Source organism: Mesoplodon bidens (assembly GCF_964165515.1).
Source record: "Mesoplodon bidens genome assembly, chromosome: 14".
NCBI lineage: Eukaryota > Metazoa > Chordata > Mammalia > Artiodactyla > Ziphiidae > Mesoplodon > Mesoplodon bidens.
In genome coordinates this window covers 44,735,962-44,751,837 of record NC_138170.1, presented here as the reverse complement: position 1 = coordinate 44,751,837, position 15,876 = coordinate 44,735,962, and the positions used below count along the sequence as shown (strand labels likewise).

General features: G+C 38.2%; 2 protein-coding genes across 4 annotated transcripts in view; one reads left to right on the top strand and one right to left on the bottom strand.

Annotated features, from left to right (window-relative positions):
- The window catches only part of ASB3 (ankyrin repeat and SOCS box containing 3), a 95,726-nt gene extending 85,339 nt beyond the window's left edge, over nt 1–10,387 (bottom strand). Inside the window, exon 1 of the mRNA XM_081255064.1 lies at nt 10,201–10,387. The gene's annotated coding sequence lies outside the window, so the exon portion shown is untranslated. The remainder of the gene's footprint in view (nt 1–10,200) is intronic.
- Nucleotides 10,388–10,463: 76 nt separating this feature from the next.
- ERLEC1 (endoplasmic reticulum lectin 1) overlaps nt 10,464–15,876 on the top strand; it is a 40,814-nt gene continuing 35,401 nt past the window's right edge. For all 3 annotated transcript variants that reach the window (XR_014017519.1, XM_081255066.1, XM_081255065.1), the window contains exon 1: nt 10,464–10,771. Coding sequence is in view for 2 of the 3 variants with exons in the window: in XM_081255066.1 (XP_081111192.1) it covers nt 10,610–10,771 (162 nt within the window). In the remaining variant the exon portion in view is untranslated. The remainder of the gene's footprint in view (nt 10,772–15,876) is intronic.

Here is a 15,876-nt window from a genome sequence, read left to right as displayed (position 1 = left end):
ACTTACCAGAAAGGCTGGGACATAAAATACAACCAGAATAGAGACAAATTGTTAATTCAAACTAATAAGATCAGAGAAAGCTTCAAAGAAAAAAATAAATTGTTGCTCATGTATCAAAGAATAGTAGTTAACACTTATGGAACACTTACTATAAATGCCAAAATCTATTCCTAGTACTTTACACATATTATTCCCCAATGAGAGACAAAAAGAGTTTAACTTAAACAAACATTAATAATAACTATCATTGAATACTTACAACATGCCAGGCACTGTGCTAAGCACTAAAAAGGAACAAAATGGAATTAAGGCCTTTAATTTTTTTTTGGGGGGGGGAACAGTGAGATGGCAGGTTTTTCATTTTGTACCTCCACTGGTTAAGTTTTAACCCCAATGAGATTCTTTCCTGAAACAGGACAAAGTTAAAAGAATTTTTTAAAAAACTCATTTAATTACCCATATTCTAAAGTCATAATTTTTTAAAATTTAAACAGATGTATGGTTTGCCCAATATTCTCAACAACATTGATTGATTTATTCAACATATACCTATCAATTACCTACTTTGTGTAAGACAAACTAAGCATATGCATTTTCTTCCACTTCCTAGCAAAATCCCACTGAAGTGCATTCATGCATTCTGGAAGGAGAGCAGATGGGATTATATTGAGGATTAAGCCAGTGCAGAGAAAACCACAGTCTAGAAAAAACATGCAGGTGCACCTATATGCATGTGTACACACAAGAAAGCTGCAGCCACGCAGAAGCCATTCCTGCCAGCAGAGTCTGAAGAAATACCAAACCTAGATACAGCAGAAAGGGGCTGTAGGACAAAAATCAGGATTCTTATAATATGTATATTAGATAGCCAAGCCAAACCTTTTATCTCACTCCTTTACACACAGAATGTCTAGCAGCAACAATGCTGATTTCCAGCTAAAACCACAACTTTTTTTTTTTTTTTAATTTAACAATCTACCCTGAAAGCATTAGAACATCTTCATGCTCCACAACAAAGCCTTCCTTACTTGGGCACAGGGTGGAGGGAGAAGAGGAAGAAGCAGCTGTTTTTCTGCATTTCACCCATGGACTCTAAAGTGAGGCACAACAGTTGATACCCTGCTCACTTACAAAGAGTTCAAGAATCCTTTGTTTGCTTTTTTTTAATTTTTGAGGAAGAGGAAAAGCAAAAGCACAAGAGGGTGAAAATAATCAACTCACCTTAAGGAAGCAGAGCTTTTAAACTTATAAATGTTTACAGTTTGTAAGTGCTATCCTCAAAGAAATTCATGAAGACATTGCATCTATTAAAAATGCGCAACTGGAAACTATGGAAACAGGAAAAAGAAACACTGACGAAAGATATTCAAAAAGGAGAACTGATAGTCAAAGGAAACAGATCTCTTTAATTGATCTTCCATATTACCTAATTTTTTTTCTTTTTGTCTTTTTTCTCTCTGTTTGGAAGAATCTATCTAAATGGTATTCTGAATAGAAAAGAGAAAATGAAGGAAAACAAAATTTAGTAAGTGAACAAATGGGACTCGTGGAGTGCAATGAAGGATAAATGAAAAAAGATCCACATCTAGAAAGAAATACTCATAAAATATGATAAAACCAATGATAAAGAAAAAGAGTCTAATAAAACATTCCAGAGGAAAAAGTATATTACTTGCAAAAAAGAAGCAGAATCAGACTGGCTTTAGTATTCTCGTCAGATATACTAGAGGGTAAAAGGCAAAGGAATGATGTCTTCAAAGTTTCAAGCAAAACGAAATGATTGAACTATGAATTCTAGTCACAAACTATTAACTGAGAAGGCAAGATAAATACATTTGCATATAGGCCTGTGAAAATTAAATTACCTGCTTTATATCTTTTCCCCCCAAAATTACTTCTAATTAGCTATACCCCAACAAGCTGGGAGGGAAATGTGAGATAAGGAGGACATGGAATAACATAAAACCGTAGATTTAACCCAGGAGAGTTACCCAAAAACAATAAAGATAGATAGATGGATAGACCCAATATAGATAGGCAGATATGCAACAGACTTGGAAAGCAACTAGTGTAAATTAGAACAAAGTGTTTGAGAGCTCAAAATATATCTTCAAGAACAAAATGGATTCATTTTAGCAAATATAGTACTAATTTTAGGGAGCTAAAAGGACACTTTAAGTGGCAGAGGATTAATACAATTACATTTTTTTCTCTGCAGTTCCAATTACACCTCTTGATTTTATACTGACTTGTACTTGCATAAGTACAATATTGTAAAGTTTATAGGTTTTCAATGCTTGAGAATCAACCTATAAACAAAGCACAGAAAAACTGAATAAAGTCACAGAACGTAGATGTTATAAACATATAGTAGTAGCCAACTGCAGAAGCAATGAAAATGATAATAAAAGCTAACACATATTACATATTTAATATGTAATTAAGGCACTATGTTGAAAAAGCCTTACATGCAATAACTCATTGATTACAAAATGGCAACACTGAAAAGTGGCCTAAAGAATGGATTCAGGAACAAGACTGTTTGGGTTTGATATCCAGTTCCACTGCTTACCAGTGTTATGACCTTGGGCAAGTTGCCATATTTTGTTAATATATTTATTTCATTTTAAGACTTCTGAAATTGAGATGAGTCTTAGACTAGATAGCATGTCATAAATGTAATTGGTAGTGGTTATTTTCTTTGTTAGTAGTACCAAAAAAAAAAAAATAGTGAGCCCTAAAATCAATGGCAAAGGGGAACTGCTATAGTTTTAAACAGACTTTAAATTGGGATTGACATATATATACTATATATAAAATAGAAAACTAATAAGGACCTACGGTACAGTACAGTGAACTCTACTCAATACTCCGTAGTGGCCTATATGGGAGAAGAATCTGAAAAAGAGTGGATATATGCATAACTGATTCACTTTGCTGTACACCTGAAACTAAAACAACATTGTAAATCAACTATACTCCAATAAACTTCTTTTAAAAATAAAACAGCCTTTATGACAACAATTAAATGCAAGGCATGACCCCTGACTGGATCCTGAATGGGGGGAAAAAAGGCCAATAGATGGTGAAAGTTTAAATCATTGTCATTTGTCTAAGATGTGAGAGTAGTATCCATATAGAGGAATCTTTTTATTCCTAGTCATTGATTTTTTTTCAAGGTTCAGGCCAGTTGTCTTGTAGAATGAGCCACATTTTTTATTTGTTTGATAATTTTCTTATAGCCAGGCTTGACAAGAATACTACACAGGTATTGTTATATATAGGTGTTGTACACATGAAGTTTTAAAAACTCATTCTTCTACAAAATTCTTAACAGAAAATCCTTAGGAAAAACCATAAACAAAAATATAAAGCATGGGATTAAAAAAAGAAACATTCTACCTTGATTTGAAATCAAATTTCCAATCTCCTTTCTTTTTCCTTGTACCTAAGAAATGAGTATGTACAATATTCACATTTGCACCTGGATATTTGCTGGCATTCTGTCACCTGTGTACATGATGTATTTTAACCAAAAATCTCTGAAGGCCAAAACTTTTCTCATTTATTTTTCCCAAAATGTGTATCCCAGTCCTCTTAAGTCTTCTTGTTACCACAGAGTAAATTATATTTAAAGGAGTGATTGGAAGGGAAAAAAGATCAATATTGGAAATTAACAGAAAAGGTCAATTACTATCTTAGGCAGCCTCTGGAGTAATTAGTGTTAAACAACCTCAGATTGCATACCAGCTGTTAATTTGAACAAATGTCTTCATTTTTATCGATTTTGCCCTTTATATCTCTAAATGAGAAAGTATTATAGAGATCTGGGATAACTTTTAACTCAAAGCCCAAGTGGTTGGTTCTCATCTCTGTCTCAGAAAAATTTCAACTGGAAAAAAAAATTTACAGTTTTATTCAGCCATATTTTATAACATGGCACAGATATACAATTTTATACCTGTGTGTGAATTATATTAGAACATATTAACCTCTCTTGTGTTTCAGTTTCCTAATCAATAGAATGAGGAAACAGTAAAATCTAACTTCTGAGGTTATTACAAGGAATAAACCAATTATATAAATCTATATCTATAAAGCGCTTAAAATAGTGCCCGGACACATCTATTAAATGAATGAAATACATAATAAATCTCAATCTTCATAACAGTTCTTACATCTCACATTTGTTATTTTCTCAATTTTAAAGGTAAGAAAACTGAGCTCTAAAAAGGTTAAGTAACGTGCCCAAGGTCACACATGTAGTAGGTAGGATCAGAATCTCACTAGCCTAACTCTTGAGCCCCTGCTCCTAACCACCTCACTATTCAGTTGTACAGAGTTTGCATATAATTATTCAGCCATTGCCTTATTATTAGAAAACCAGATATCCAGGGGTTTTTTTTTTGCCATTACAGCTAATGCCATAATGAATTATCTTTATACATACATCCTTATGTGTCAGGGCTTTTGTATTTAAAGGAGAAAGTCCAAAAAGTAAAATTACTAGGCCAAAAGGTTTGCGTATTTTTAACTTTAATAATTTTTAACTTTAAAAATTACTATTTTTAAGGGCTTCCCTGGTGGCACAGTGGTTGAGAGTCCGCCTGCCGGTGCAGGGGACACGGGTTCGTGCCCCGGTCCGGGAAGATCCCACATGCTGCAGAGCGTCTGCGCCCGTGAGCCATGGCCGCTGAGCCTGCACGTCTGGAGCCTGTGCTCCGCAGTGGGAGAGGCCACAACAGTGAGAGGTCCGCGTACCGCAAAAAAAAAAAAAAAAAAACTAATTTAAAAAAGTTTATTATAGCAGGTCTATCTTTCCTTTTACACTATCTGGATTTCCTGTCTTACTGAAAAATACCATCCCTACTCCAATTATATGAATATTCTCCTAATTGCTTCATATGGAAATATCTTTAACTCATTTACAATTTACTTTTTTTTTTTTGGCAGTGCTGCCTGGCTTACGGTCCCCGACCAGGGATCGAACACGGGCCCTCAGCAGTGAAAGCGTGGAGTCCTAACCACTGGACCGCCAGGGAATTCTCACAATTTACTTTTTATGTAATTTATGATAAGGTGATCTAGTTGGTTTTCCTATAGATGAATAGCAAATTGCACTATCAGCATTTATTGATTAAAACATCATTTTCCCACAAAAGCGAAATGACACCCTTGTCACATATTAAATTCCTTATGTCATTCCAAGCCACCTTTCTATACTCAAACCAAATTATTTTTGATCTCTATGTCTTGGGTTCATGCTCTTTCATCCACTTAGAATAGGCCTCTCCCAGCTCTGTAAATCCAATTCCTACCATCCATTATGGTCCTATACAAATGCCGAGACTATTTTATTGGTTTCCACGCTTCCTTCTTCTCATCCCTTGCTAGAGGTAATCAACCCCTCCTTTGAATGTCTGCAATACTTTATCTGCACAGTACTTCTCTAACAACACTTCTCACTTTAAATATAATTAGTTATTTACAAGTCCTGTCTCCCTTCCTAGGTGGTAATATTTTGGTGGACTTGATCAATATCAAGTCTTTTTTTTAATATCTAAGTCATTTTTATAGCACCCTTAGTACTTTGGACAGTGCTTCCGAACCACATTTATTAGATGAATAACTGCACAACTTTCTTGATCTCTCCCCAGATCTGTAGTTTTGCAGCTAACTGAAAACTGCCACATTAAGACTAACTCCCTTGTGTGCAGAAAAGCGTAGTTTTGCAAAATGAAGGGGAACTTTTCTGGAATCCATGAAGCAGAAATTTAAAATAAACAAAATTTGGGCTTCCCTGATGGCGCAGTGGTTGAGAGTCCACCTGCCGATGCAGGGGACACTGGTTCGTGCCCCGGTCCGGGAGGGTCCCACATGCCGCGGAGCGGCTGGGCCCATGAGCCATGGCCGCTGAGCCTGCGCGTCCGGAGCCTGTGCTCCACAACGGGAGAGGCCACAACAGTGAGAGGCCCGCATACCGAAAAAAATAAAAATAAAATAAAAATAAAAATAAAATAAACAAAATTTAAGATTGTGTATTCTGTACCATACTTACATGAGAAAAACTCAAGAGACTATTAAATGAAGTAACTGACTATTTTTTCAAAATAATTTCTAGGCAGTGATGGGGTTAATACAGATTCAGGACAATCTTCTACATAGTTACATTCAAAATTCTCTATGATGATAACTGCATAATGATGACATCAGTGCAAGGTAAGATTAAGTGCCTTATGGAATCATCAAAGATACAACACAAACAAGCATTATAGGCAAAGTAGGTGTTCACTACACTGCAAAATTTTTAGAGTGCTAGAAAGGTCCCCTGCTTGCCTCTAAATATCTTCCCACTCAGTGAGCTAATGTCTAAAACTTTACCATTAATATTCAAGCCTCTCATTTAAAAGTCTAAACCAGTGATTCTCAACCATGGGCCATTTTGCCTGCCAAGGGACATTTGGCAACGTGTGCAGACATTTTTGGTTGTCACAACTTGGTTGGGGGGAGGGGGGAGGGGGGAGGGGGGAGGGTGGGGTTGCTACTAGCATCTAGTGGACACAAGCCAGGTATGCTACTAAACATTATACGACGCACAAGATAGCCCCTCACAACAAAGGATTTTCCTGGCCCAACATGTCAACATTGCCAAGGTTTTGAGAAACTGGTGTATACTCTGCTGAAATGCAAAAACATAATGTTTTTAATTTAACATACACATTAAAAAGCCTCCACTTCAATCCAATCAAGCCTTTCTTCCCCTCTGCTCCTCCTCCATGCTGTCAAATCCAGTGGTTACCTGCTTATCCTCATCTTCCACAACTCCCTTGACTCAGCTAGCTGGTCATTCCCATGGTACACTTCTTTCTCTTGACTTCCTTGATATCTCAGTTTTCTGATTTCCTTTCTGCTTCACTGGGCACACCTCCCCAGTACATTTTGTTAATTCTTCAATGCTGTTCACTATCTAATGTTGCAATGATTCATCTTCCCTTTGTTATCCTCATTTTTTCCCTAAATGATGTCAGCCAGAACCATGGCTTTCAGTATATCTATATGCTAATAACACCAAAATTTATAACTCCAGCTCTGACCTCCTCACCTGAGCTTCAGGTTTATTTAACCAATGTGTTAGCTCCAGTTGGATGTCTAACTGATATCTACAACTTAACATGTCCAGTAAATCAACTATACTCCAATAAAAATTTAAAAAAATAATAAAACTTAACATGTCCAAAACAGAACCCTTGATTCAGAAATTACAATTATTGTAATCAAACCACATATGTAAGATGTTAACAACTGGGGATATCTAGGTTTGATTCTTGCAACTATTATATAAGTTTGAAATCACTTCAAAATAAAAAGTAAAACAGACAAAAACACATGGTTCCCATCAGTCGACATTCTTTTCTTCCCTCTTTCAGTAAACTGCACCACCAGTTCCTCACAAAACATATCTAGACATCATCATTAATTCATCTCTTTAAGAACATGTCATATCTAATCCACCAGCAAATTCAAGATGCTGTAGCTGAAAAATATATCCAAATTAGGCCACTTCTCCCCATCTCTGCTGCTACCAGCTTCCTAACTGGTCTCCCTGTTGCCATACTCGCCCCTACATTAGTTTCCTAGGGCTGCCAGACAACTAAGCCCACATGCAGAGGGCTCAGTTGCTCCACGGCACGTGGCATCTTCCGAGACCCAGGCTCGAACCCATGTCCCCTGCACTGGCAGGCAGATTCTTAACCACTGTGCCACCAGGGAAGTCCCAGGTCTGGGGGTTAGAAGTCTGAAATCAAGGTGTCAGCAGAGTCACGATCTCTATGAAACCTCTATAGGAGGATTTGTCCTTACCTCTTGCTAACTTCTGGTGGTTGCTGGCAAACTTTAGCGTTCCTTGGTTTGTAGACACATCACTCCAATCTCTGCCTCCATCTTCACACAGCATTCTCTCTGTATGTCTGTCTGTGTCCAAATATCCCTCTTCTTATAAAGACACTAGTCATTGTATTAGGGCCCACCTGAGTTCAATGACCTTATCTTAACTTTCCATCTGCAAAGACCCTATTTCCAAATAAGTTCACACTTACAGGTTCCAGGGGTTAGGACTTCAGCATATCCTTTTGGGAAACACATTTCAGCCAATAACATTCTCTATCATCAGTTTTCCACACAGCAACCATAATGATCTTCATGAACGTACATCAGGTCACATTACTCTCCTACTTACAGATCTGTGTTCAGCTGGCCATCTCCTACCACTTTGCTCTTACACTCCAGCAACATTAGCCTTCTTTCTGTCCCTCCAACACACCAAGCTTTTCCTGCTGGAAATTGCTGTGTGGATTCCTCTTCACCATTTCAAGTCACAACTCAAATGTCACTTCCTCACACAAGTCTGACCATCTACCTGAGCAGCATATCCCAGAAGCATTCTCTTTCACAAAACCCTAGTTTCTAAGCAGCAGTGACCACTACCAGAAATTATCTTACTTGTTTTTTATCTGTTACTTGAACATAAGCTCTATTGAGGCAGCTTCCATCACTACAGACCCAGAGACTAAACCAGGGCAGACAAATATTTTTCATTTTTATTTAGTCAAATACATCTCTTTTCCTTCATGACTTCAGGATTTCCTATCTTACACACCAAGATCATTGAATTATTCTCCTAAGTTTTCTTCTATTGTTTTCTTTTTGTTGTTCATTTAAATATCTAATCCATTTGGAATTAATCTTGAACTGAATGAACTGAATTAATCTGAACTGACTGCCTCTGTTCCTCTAAGAGAGCACTAATCTCCTGCTGTTGATTCCATCCCACACTATCTGCTGACTACACCGAAAAGCCCTAACGGACCATCTAGAAGGATGGTGCTGGAAATGCACTTCCCCACCTGCCTGATGAACTCCTATAAATCCTTAACACCCCAATTCTAATGTCACCTCTCCTGGGAAGCCTTTCCTGTCCAATCTCTGTCCTTTGTTATATCTTCACTCTAACATCTCTCTACTGTATAATCTATAGTACCTGCCTAATAACATATATAAAGTACTTACACTAGTGCACGGAAGAAATGCTATATAAATGTTAACTACTTTATTATATCACAATAGGTTACCATTATTTGTCTGTGTAATCTCGTTAGACCGTGAGAGAAAGAGAACAGAGACCCATTTATTTGCCATTTACCAATCCCAGTGTTCGCACACATATTAAGCATTAATAAGTAAATAAATGAATGAACAACACCTCAATTCTGGAAAAAAGTAATTTTCTTTGATGCTGCGGATTCCTTTTGTTTTAAAAAAGGAAATTTTTAAAACAAAAAATAGAAAAACAGACTGTTCTTCCTGCTTTTTGATTTGGCTCAAATTGCGCGGGGTGGGGGGGCGACGACACACAAGGGACGACACAGTCTTTAGCATATCTAGCACGAAGGTCTAGCTCTTCCCACCTCCAGAAAGACCATGACAGGTGCTCTAGAACTAACACTGTATAACCCATTATATTAGAGATGAAAACAACGTCTTTTTTTTTTAAGGTGGGGAGAGGAATCCAAAACTTTTTGTGCTTTTTTGAATAAAGTCAGAGATAATCTGAACTTCATGTGAGTTCATAACCTCACATTCGCCTGGCCCCGAACCTCACATAAAGCAACTTATCGGCTTCCTTAAAAAAACAGCAACCCAACACTTCAACTCTGGGATGAAAGAGACCCCCGTAAAGCAAAAATGTAGGGGCTGAGCTATCTAGCTGCCCTTCCCACAAGGAGATTCTCCGTCTAGGCCACCCTCGGAGAACTGCAGTATTCTTATACGGGGGAACGACAGGTTTCCTCGGCTCGGGTATCCCCGAAACCACGGCTGCGGAGACTGAGCCAACCCCCGCCCTGCGTTAGTCAGGAGCTGGAAGTAGTGAGGTGACCGCGGCCCACAGCAAAAGAGGCGGAGAGAAACTTCCAGCGGGAAAGATGAAGTGTACAGATGCTACGTGCGGAGAAAAGGAAAAGCAGCGAGAGGGTAGAGCAGTCAGGAACACCGCCACTTCTCACTTCTCGCCACCTCGAATTTTCTCATGTGAAGACCAGCACCCGCCCCGCTCACACTCTGCTGTAGCTGCTCCACGAGGGCCAAGCCGCTACCCAGCCGGTGGAGAGCCGCGCGGGAACAGCCGCCGCCTCCCGGACTCACCAGCTCTCCGTGCCGCCACTTCGCCGCCGCCGAAAGGGCTGGTCCGAGGCCCGGTCTTTGCGCCTCCGCTCCCGGGAGACCGCTGCGTTCGCTCCCAGCCGCGAGACTGCGGTTGCGCGCGACAAGATAAAAGCGCGGCCGGCGTCCCGGCTTCCGTAGGCGGACGGCTCGGCGGCCCCGGATGTTGATATACCGCCTGCCCCGGAAACGGTGGAGGGAAGTCCAAGGGGGCGGGGTTGGCGTTGCTGAGCTCTCCGGAAGGAGACGTGGCGGCTGTTGGGCACCGGGCTGCTTGGCCGCTTGGTAGTCCCGCCGCTTCCTCCTCCTCCTCCTCCTCCTCCTCTTCCCTCTCCTCTCCACTGTGGGCCGAGGGGGTTGTGGCGGCGGCTGGAGAACTCGGCGGCGGAGGATGGAGGAAGGAGGCGGCGGCGCGCGGAGTCTGGTCCCAGGCGGGCCGCTGTTACTGGTACTCTGCGGTCTCCTAGAGGCGTCCGGTGGCGGCCGAGCGCTCCCCCAGCTCAGCGATGACATCCCTTTCCGAGTCAACTGGCCCGGCACCGAGTTCTCTCTGGTCAGTGCCCTTGCGAACCCGGTAGCCATCTCTCTTCCTCCTGGCACTTAAGGGTTCAGCCCCTTCCCTCAGTATTCTGCGTTTTTTTCCCCCTAGAACCTCCTCTGCGGGCGCATGCCTCCTTCCGCAATCCAAAGCTTCATCGACCCCGCGTTCATTCATTCAAACAGCAAGTGTTTATCAGACACGTTCTGTGGATGTGCCCTCCATGCTACGCATTCCGGGATCCAGCGGTCACTTGCTCTCCCCTTTAAAAATCTGTCTCACTATACCTTACCAACACTCCCACCCTATGGAAGAAGCTTTTCTAGAACCACGTCAGGCGCACACATTTGTCTTCTCTTTGGAAAGTCCTCTGCAGCTCTTAACTCCACCAGCAGCCTTCTCTCCTTCAAGGAGTATTACACACCCTACCTACACAACCAGGTGTACTGCGGATATGAGTTTCCTCTCTCATATTCGTTCTTTCTCCCTCGTATACACACACACAGTACATATACATATACGCACAGCTCTTTTTCCTTCAGAGTTGTTTCTGAGAGGGCTGTTTGGCCTGTGAGATGTTAACGACGCTCTATGCAGAATATCCTTTACAGTTTTGATGTATCACGACTGTTATTTAAGACCCCAGAACTATGAGATTTTATGATCGGTTTTCCTACATTGAAGAACTTATTTATAATCTCAAAGTAGTGAATATTTACAGTCCTTCCTTTGGGGAGTGGACTTCTGAGAAGTCTTGCTATCCACGGTAGACCAATAAAAATTGGGCTCTTGTGATACTTACCGTATGGTAATTAATTCATTTATTTCAAATGGAAGTCGGGGAAAATGCAACAGTTCCCCCCACCCCGCCCCGCTCCGCCCTGCAGAATTTTTTTAAAATTCTTATTCCAATTACCTGCAGTCGTTCTACTTGGAAGACTGTTTTAGTATATTGTTCTGTTACTATTTCACTGAAACGTGAATATGTGATACTAGGATGTCTGCACAGAATGTCCCAGGATAACGGATGTCATCAGTACCACAACAGACTTCTATTTGAAGATGTTAGTTTTTGCTAATATTTCACACCTGGTTTGTTTCTCCACCTGTCTTCAGTTCTTCCATTCTGGTAGTTCAGTGGTTCTTAAACTTAAGTATTTCTCTGGGAAGCCAGATTAATCTTTGCATTAATGCCAGGAAATATTTTTAATTAATTTTTATTGGAGCATAGTTGGTTTCCAATGTTGTGTTAGTTTCTGCTTTACAGCAAAGTGAATCAGTTATACATATACATATATACACTTTTTTTTAGATTCTATTCCCGTATAGGTCATTACAGAGTATTGAGTAGTGTTCCCTGTGCTATACAGTTGGTTCTTATTCAGGAAATATTGATATATTAAAATACTTATATGAAAGTTTGTTACAAGTCAGAAATAACTAAGAGGCTTGGGATAAGAATATTTTAGTCCAGCCTCTGTTACTATTTCCAAAGAGCACACTTGGCATGAACTTGGCAAATGTTTAAAGAATGTGGTCATTAAAATTTTTTACTCTTGCACCTGTATTTTGCTTTTTTTTTTAATTAAAAAAAGGCATGCTGATATGTGGCCCTAAAAATTTACTGACCTATACGCAGATGATTAAAACTAGCCTTTTTAGAAGTTACTACCAAGTCGTTCAGTTTTCTTTCTGGCACTGGTGTTTGCTGGCTAAAAAGAGGTTATGGTAGAAGATCTCGGTCTTAACGTATGCTGTACCAACCTTTCCTATATCTAACAATTTTATTTTGACATTTTGTTTTGAATTACTTTTCTTTGGCAATGAAGCATAATCTAAGATGGGCACATTTGAGAATTTGGGGAGAATTTTTTTTTCTTTTCTTTTTTAAGTTTGAGTTATTTTGAGAAAAATCTAGAAACATTTTCCTATAAGTTGGCAAAAGATCTGTGGGCCTCACACAAAAATAAGCCCCAAGAGTAATTATCATTGATCTTTTGATTTTTTTTTTTTTAGTGTTTTTCTAATCTCAAGGCTTCCCTTCCCTACTTTGTGTAATTGAAACTACAGCCCTCCACAACTGGCACTGTCATTTTGTTTTATAGGCCAGTTGGATGGACACTTGTGTGTAACTAAGCAGCTGTATGAACTAGGATAAAGGTCTTTATCTCTCTACCACCTGAAATTGGAAGGGACTTGATTAGAAGACCTGAATTTTCTTTATCTTTAAAATTCTTCTGTGCTTTAAATCATCTTCCCCTTCAGATATATCAAAATAATACGTAATCTTTCAAATTTGCTTAGAAAAGTATTAAGCACCAAAATTGTGTACATTTTTAAATGTTTACAATAATTAATGATTATGATATTCTTTCTTTACTGGTTTTTAGCAGTCAGTTTTGTTTTTGTGTATATTTTCCTGCTGAAGTATCATCTCTGTGTCATTAAAGTGTTCGATTATTCATTACTTCACAGAGTTTATGAATTTCACCAAAGGAAAACCACAAAATAAGTCTAATTTTCTTTCTACTTCTTTTGTAAGTATAGAAATGTATTCCCACTCAAAAGCTTTCCCCAGACACTACACTTGGGAAAAATGGTGACCAACTCCATGGTTCGAAGCATGTTATATATATTAACAAATGGTGCCATTGAGTTTATTTTACAGCCTCTCCCAGGATAGTTTTCTCTCTCATCCTCTATCTTAATTCCTCCAGACTCATGTCAAACATTAGGAATTTCTCCCCCGCCAAGATACTTTTTAAATTCCTTAATCCTAAAGACCACACCCCCCTTGATTAGTTTCATTATATTAAAATCTGATTTTTATCAAATCACTAATCTTACACTAGAAATACTTTAAGGTGTTAAGTTATATAAAACAAGTTTTTTAATACTATCTGTGATTCTGTGCATTCAGAATTATATTTTTTTAAGTAAAAACATGTTTTACAAAATCAGAAGGAAGCATTTTAGTAGTAGATCAAAAAAAAATTTTTAACTTAGAAAATCACAAAAGGTTAACTTTTCCCCTGTAATTTCTATTATTAAAAATTATGGTAAAGTTTGTTAAAATTTTTACTTCGTGATCCCAGTAAGTGATGCACTATTTCAGCAAAGAGTTTTCAGATAGAAGAATTTCCACTTGGTCTGTTTTATTGAAGAAGAAAGTAGCCCTTCCTAAACTAATGAAAAATGAATCTTTGCAGCAACAACAAATCTTCAAATAAGAATAGTGATGGTTTCTACTTCTGTTACCTTTTACCTAAACCTTAAAAGCGATAGGCAGAGGAATGAATTTCTTCACATAGACATAAAACCCAAGATTAGTTTTAATTACAAAGAAAGAATTGTCTTCCTTTCTTTGCCGTGACTCTAGACAAGCAGTTTCTTTTTCCATTGTTAGCATTGTGGTAATATTTTAGTAAATGAGTCAATATTGCTGTAGAATCCAGTTCTGAATATTAAGTTGCAGGTACTTCACAAATAGAGAGGATTAGATTTAAGTCATATGCTACTGTCCACCTTCCCTACAGTACAGGAATGATTTGACAAGACTTCAGGCCATCCATTGCTAGCTAAATGAATGTAAGTCATGCTTTGTACAACTCACTATCATATATTCTGAATATATCCGAAAAACACCGAGAGACGTTATAAGTGTTATGTCTTACAGCAGTTTGTTGTTGGCTCAACTGAATAAATGTTTCTAAGGATCCCTTTATCACAAATTTGGCTTTACAACTCTGACTTTCAAATCTCTTTGATTTCTCTCTTCACTCGTGATGATCTTTTAAATAAGGATCTTTGGCCATAGTCCAGGAGTCCATATAGTAATCTAGGAAAATGTTAACAAAAGCTAGTTCAAACATGTTAAAACAGTTAAGAGCACATAGAATATGGAATCAGTCTGCTAGGGTTCATGTCTGGGCTGTGCTACTTACTGGCTATATTACCTTGGACAAATTATTTAAGCCCTGGGCTTCAGTTTCCTTTTCAGTGAGATGGGTACAATGCTTGCTTCGAGCATCAATGAGACAATAAATGTAAAGAGCTTAATTTGGTACTGTCATATAGCTAATACAGCTAGTATTTACTGATATGTTTTGTTTTATTGTCTTGGGAAAACATCTCCTAATTTGTATTTGTGTTTAAGATAACATCAGTTTCAAGTAGTACTGGTTTTATTATAGTTAGGAATTGTTTTTGTTAAACTGAGAAAAGAGCAGAGGTATGTAATAAGGGTGGTTCTTTCTTTGCCAGGGATAGCCAAATAGTATAGTGGGTTTACAATGCTGTAAGAAGAGAAAAGTTAAGAGAGAATTGAATTGTCAGAGAACACCTCTCATAGACTTTGAAAACTTCTGCCTTAGTAGTTAGTGACATATTTGCTATCACAAAGCAGAGATTTCTTTTTAGTTAAATAATATCAGTTATATTAATTGAAATGTTCATTTGAACATTGGTTCATTTTGATTTGTGAATTTGTTTGGTTTTATACTGTAGAACGCTTTAAGGATAGTTTTGTTGATATATACCATGAATCAGCAAACTATACCTTTGGGCTGGCCCACTCCAAACTTTATTTTTGTAAAGCTATTTGTTTGTTTTCTCAGAATACAACCACGCTTATTCATTTACATATTGCCTGTGCACTTACTTCCTACAGTGCAGAATTGAGTAGTTGCAGTAAAGACCATATGTTATCCAAATATGAAAACTACTACATTGTATTATGTTCAGGTGTCCCATCCAACAGAATTGAGTGTATGTTTATAAAGTGCTGTAAATTCTCATATATAGGTGGTAATTGTTAATAGGATTAATAAGTATTCAGTGATGATGTATCCATGAACATTGACGCCTCTTAATGCTTTTTAATCTGTATTATAACTTCAATCTGTTGCATTACTACTTTTCTCTTTTTACTCCAAACTTTATTTTTGTTCCTTATTTTCTGTTACATTGTAACACCAGGATAAAGTTTGTCATCTTCATTTTGTCATTAAAAAATATGTAGAATCTTTTCCCTGCCTTTGCAAGTATGTTTAAAAATCCTGTTGAAATGATGAATTAGTTTAACCTGGGACTGTAAGTTAGTATAGTTCAGTTTAATCAGC